The 5,000-nt window shown below is 44.2% G+C and overlaps 2 protein-coding genes across 2 annotated transcripts in view; one reads left to right on the top strand and one right to left on the bottom strand.

The window, feature by feature from the left end:
• The window catches only part of hmgb2b (high mobility group box 2b), a 2,930-nt gene extending 622 nt beyond the window's left edge, over nt 1-2,308 (bottom strand). Inside the window, exons 1-4 of the mRNA XM_026911882.3 lie at nt 2,168-2,308; nt 1,003-1,151; nt 763-914; nt 323-497 (exon numbers count right to left, since the gene is read on the bottom strand). Of these exons, the coding sequence (XP_026767683.1) occupies nt 323-497; nt 763-914; nt 1,003-1,149 (474 nt within the window). The 5' untranslated portion in view covers nt 1,150-1,151; nt 2,168-2,308. The remainder of the gene's footprint in view (nt 1-322; nt 498-762; nt 915-1,002; nt 1,152-2,167) is intronic.
• A 680-nt stretch (nt 2,309-2,988) lies between these two features.
• Nucleotides 2,989-5,000, top strand: part of ctc1 (CTS telomere maintenance complex component 1) — a 12,223-nt gene continuing 10,211 nt past the window's right edge. The window contains exons 1-3 of the mRNA XM_053240483.1: nt 2,989-3,212; nt 3,325-3,476; nt 4,304-4,541. Coding sequence (XP_053096458.1) covers nt 3,162-3,212; nt 3,325-3,476; nt 4,304-4,541 — 441 coding nt within the window. The 5' untranslated portion in view covers nt 2,989-3,161. The remainder of the gene's footprint in view (nt 3,213-3,324; nt 3,477-4,303; nt 4,542-5,000) is intronic.

Genomic DNA, 5,000 nt, shown 5'->3' with positions numbered 1-5,000 from the left:
AACGATACGCAACACGCATCGCATCATCACAGCTGATGAAGTTTTAACGCTTTAACGAGGCCAGAGCAGATAACGGCTGAGTTTTTTCTGGGGTAGTTGGTTTGTTATAAACATGCTGTTTTTATACCACTGGGATATCACCATTCTACACCAAGGTCTAAAATAAACCCAAAATATCTGCTCTGGTCTTGTTCAGGGGTTCAGTTTCTAAAATTTGTCATGATGTCATGATTTGTACGATGCTAAAGGTTAATTAATTTGATGTTACTCGCTCGCTGACGATCAGAAACACGTGAGGCGAGTGCGCGAGATGAACATTCACCTTCTCGTATTTCTGGCGCAGAGCGGCTGCTTTCTGCTCGTAGGGCGTGCGGTCTTTAGGGCTCTGTTTGGCCCACATCTCAGCCAGCTTCTTGGCGATGTCTCCGATGGACAGGCTGGGGTACTCGCCCTTCACCGTCGGCCTGTGCTCCGAGCAGAAGACGAAGAACGCTGACCTGGAAAAAGAGGACGAGACAGAGACGGGGTTCAGCTGTAGCGTGTCTAATAGTGAGAAACCTTCTCGGGGGGTTTAAATCAGGTCCGTAAGTAAGTACGCAAATTAAAGGACTTGTAGTCTGAGCTCTGTACTTCACACTGATATGCAAATTAGCTCACGAATAAACATCCAAGACACACTATTCTGATCTGAACCAGGATGGGCACAGGGAATCTGTGTGTGTGTGTGTGTGTGTGTGTGTAGGGTGATGGGATCACACGTACGGGGGGCGTTTGGGAGCGTTGGGGTCCTTCTTCTTCCTCTCCTTCTTCCCCATGCCTTTCGGAGGGATGTAGTTCTTCATCTCCCGATCGTAGCGGTCCTTATCGGCCTTCGCCAGGTCTTCAAACTTCTTCTTCTCAGTCGCAGCCAGAGTCTAAACACAAACACACACACAGCCATGTTACACCCAATTAACCACCTACTAACCACCACCCACTGCCGTGTTCCATACACACACACACCTTCCACCGCTCAGAGCAGGTCTTGGAGAACTTGGTGAAGTTCACCGTGGTACCAGGACTCTTCTTCTTGTGCTCTTCCCGACAGGAGAGAACGAAGAAGGCGTACGCTGAGGTCCGGCCTTTCGGCTTATTCACATCTTTCACCATGGCTGCAACAAAAACAACACAAAAATATTATTAATTTACACTTTATATATATATATATATATATATATATATATATATATATATATATATATATATATATATACACATGTATGCAGGGGACAAAACTAATTCCTGTAAAGTGTACTCTATAAAGTGTAGATGATATTATTCCTCAATCTCAGTAGTGCACTTGGTTTTACTGTGTGGATTTATTTACAGTTAACTTTAGATTTAAACTCGCGCCATTTTTTTTTTACCTCAGAATTTTTACTATTATGTTTTTATTAATTGTATAACTATATATGTTTGTTTTACACCAAATAACGTCCACAAAGACGATTATTTTCTCGAACTGCTTAAATCTGAATTGTATTCGATGAGAAATCAGGTTCACTTCAGGAAAGCGGCCCGCTGTGGGGATCAGCGTCCGCTGCTTATGCTAAGCTAACCAGAACAATGGTGCCTCCATTTTCTTTCCCGCTTAATCCTACGCCATCGCGTCTTTCCCACTAGTCCAGACAAATCCCGCCTTCCTGCGCCATGATTGGCCAACTTATTACGAGCACGCACCACTAGCCAATCACAGCGCGGAAGGCGGGATCGTACCGACCAATCAGAGGACGGTAAACCAGATTTGTCGGGAAATGGCTGAGGAAAAATAACGCACTCCATTCTTTTCACTCTCCCTGTCCTTATCTGCGAGTTATCTCAAAACCTTAACGTGCTTTTTAAAAAAAATTATTTCATATAAAAAAAATTAAACCTAAATTCCTACTGTTATTGAGTGTGTACATTTAATGTGTTTAACAACTTTATAAACTTAAAAACTAAAAGCTAACGTTACACAGCTATTTTTTTAACAAAAGCGACAATAGTGACGATCTCTTTAAACACGGATATTACACACACAATTAAACCAAATCGTTATACCAAAATATATCAATTCCTAAATGCTTTAAATAAATAAACAGTAATAACAGTGTTATTAACAGTGTTATTATTACACACACACACATACCTGCTGCAGTCTCACTCCGTCTGCACTCCGCTACTGTTTATGTTCTTCTGCGTAGATACTGTAGCACACAAGCCCCGCCCACTTACTCCGCTTCCATTGGCTAGACGTACAGAGCCCGCCTTTCTTTTCTGTACTGATTGGTTAACTCTACAGTCTGTCATAATTTAAATTCCAATCACCAGTCCGCGCTTGAGATTCTTTGAGCCGATTGGTGGAAAACGCTCCTTCGAGAACTATACCTAAGAAATCAAATATTAATAATAATTTTTTTCTCTTTTTCTTTAAGGTTTTTCTATTTCAGAGTTCTATTATCTGTCTCAGTTTATTATTTTTTATCTTTTCTATTTCAATGTATCATTTTATTTTTTCCTTTTTTAATTTTATCTAACAGTTTAATATGTCGTATTATTCTTTCTGTCTCATTTTTTTAAATCAGTTTTAATTTATTATTTGTTATTTTTTGCGAATTTTAAACTTTTAAACTTTCATTTTTAATGGGTTGTTATTTCCTAAATTCAAATTCCTTTTAACTTTTTTTGAGATTACTATTTTCCTCACTTGAAGAGGAGAAAATGGCAAATTAAAATAGATAGTGTGAAACTGAAATTTGGAAAAGATTTGTTTATAATAGCTTCATTATTTTTTTAAATTTATTTTTAAATATATTTTTCCTTGAAACTGCCGTGTCCCCCAGCGGCGCTGCTCACTCCGGGCCTGTAGGTGGCGCTGAAGCTCCGCGTGTCTGCGGCGACGCGCCCCTGGCCGCACGGCGGCGTGTGTCCAGCAGGGGGCAGTGCGGAGCAGCAGCGCGCTCAGCTTTATTTAGCGCTAGTGAAGAAGTAGTGTTTATGTGCTTTTGAAGGCGCGCGCGCCAGCGTCGGGTTTCTTTCTAATGGAAGGTTATAGCGCCTGAGTGTGAATAAGACATTAATAACAGGGTTCATAACGTGGCGCGGGTGAGAGAGAGTCAGTGAGCGCGTCCTGAACGCGCTTCATGCGGGAGATGGAGGAGTTTATAGAGCATTATAAACACTACACTGCAGTGGTATGGAGCTGTGGATCTGTAGCAGCTACAACATACAAACACATGTAAATATATATTTACTCTTCTGTACATGTTTAATAAAATAATCTGTGTGTGTGTGTGTGTGTGTCAGGAGCGGGCGTGGCTGTGTGAGGTGTACACAGGAGTGTGTGATTGGTTGCACCCGGTGGTGGGCGTGTCTGTGGGCGTGTCGGAGGAGGAGCTGGCGCACGCTGTGGTGCTGAGACTTCAGAGGACTCATCACTCTCTACCAATCAGCTACAGGTGAGGGGCAGGGGGGCGGGGCTTCACTGCTCAGGTGTGTGTTGATGGTGTGTGTGTGTGTGTGTTATAGCTGCTATAAGACACTGAGGGGTGTGTGTTGATGATGATGATGATGTGTGTGTGTTGATGGTGTGTGTGTGTGTGTTGATGATGGTATGTGTGTGTGTTATAGCTGCTATAAGACACTGAGGGGTGTGTGTTGATGATGATGATGTGTGTGTGTGTGTTGATGATGATGATGTGTGTGTGTTGATGGTGTGTGTGTGTTGATGATGATGATGATGATGTGTGTGTGTTGATGATGATGGTGTGTGTGTGTGTGTTGATGATGATGATGTGTGTGTGTGTTGATTATGATGATGTGTGTGTGTGTTGATGATGATGATGTGTGTGTGTGTGTGTTGATGATGGTGTGTGTGTGTTGATGGTGTGTGTGTGTGTGTTGATGATGGTATGTGTGTGTGTTATAGCTGCTATAAGACACTGAGGGGTGTGTGTTGATGATGATGATGATGTGTGTGTGTTGATGGTGTGTGTGTGTGTGTTGATGATGGTATGTGTGTGTGTTATAGCTGCTATAAGACACTGAGGGGTGTGTGTTGATGATGATGATGTGTGTGTGTGTGTTGATGATGATGATGTGTGTGTGTTGATGGTGTGTGTGTGTTGATGATGATGATGATGATGTGTGTGTGTTGATGATGATGGTGTGTGTGTGTGTGTTGATGATGATGATGTGTGTGTGTGTTGATTATGATGATGTGTGTGTGTGTTGATGATGATGGTGTGTGTGTGTGTGTGTGTTGATGATGGTGTGTGTGTGTTAGGTTCGTCTCAGTAGCACAGCTGATCAGCACACAGCGCACGTCCTGCTTCAGCAGCCTCACCTGGAGCACCAATCAGCACAGAGAATGGACCAAGGAGGCGGAGCAACACCTGCCCAATCACACGGCCTTGCCACGCACTAACCTCATCCTGATTGGCCTGCTGTGTGATGGGCGTGTCTCAGCTCAGTGTGACGGCTTTTGGAGAGTGAGAGACGCCAGTGGAAGTGTGCACTGTGAGGTACCTGTTTATTCCTTCAGTGCGTGTGTGTGCAGTGTGTGTGTGTGTGCAGGCTGCAGTGTGTGTGCAGTGTGTGTGCAGTGTGTGTGTGTGTGCAGGCTGCAGTGCGTGTGTGCGTGAGTGTGTGTGTGTGTGTGTGCAGTGTGTGTGTGCAGGCTGCAGTGTTTGTGTGCGTGAGTGCGTGTGTGTGTGTGTGTGTGTGCAGTGTGTGTGTGTGTGTGTGCAGGCTGCAGTGTGTGTGTGTGTGCGTGTGTGTGTGTGCGTGTGTGTGTGTGCAGTGTGTGTGTGCAGGCTGCAGTGTTTGTGTGCGTGAGTGTGTGTGTGCAGTGTGCAGGCTGCAGTGTGTGTGTGTGTGTGTGTGTGCAGTGTGCAGGCTGCAGTGTGTGTGTGTGTGTGTGTGTGTGCAGTGTGCAGGCTGCAGTGTGTGTGTGTGTGTGTGTGTGTGCAGTGTGCAGGCTG

This window comes from Pangasianodon hypophthalmus, chromosome 16 (genome assembly GCF_027358585.1).
Source record: "Pangasianodon hypophthalmus isolate fPanHyp1 chromosome 16, fPanHyp1.pri, whole genome shotgun sequence".
NCBI classification, from domain to species: Eukaryota; Metazoa; Chordata; class Actinopteri; order Siluriformes; family Pangasiidae; genus Pangasianodon; species Pangasianodon hypophthalmus.
Note: the sequence above shows the minus strand (reverse complement) of the source record. Positions and strands in the feature narration are given on the sequence as shown.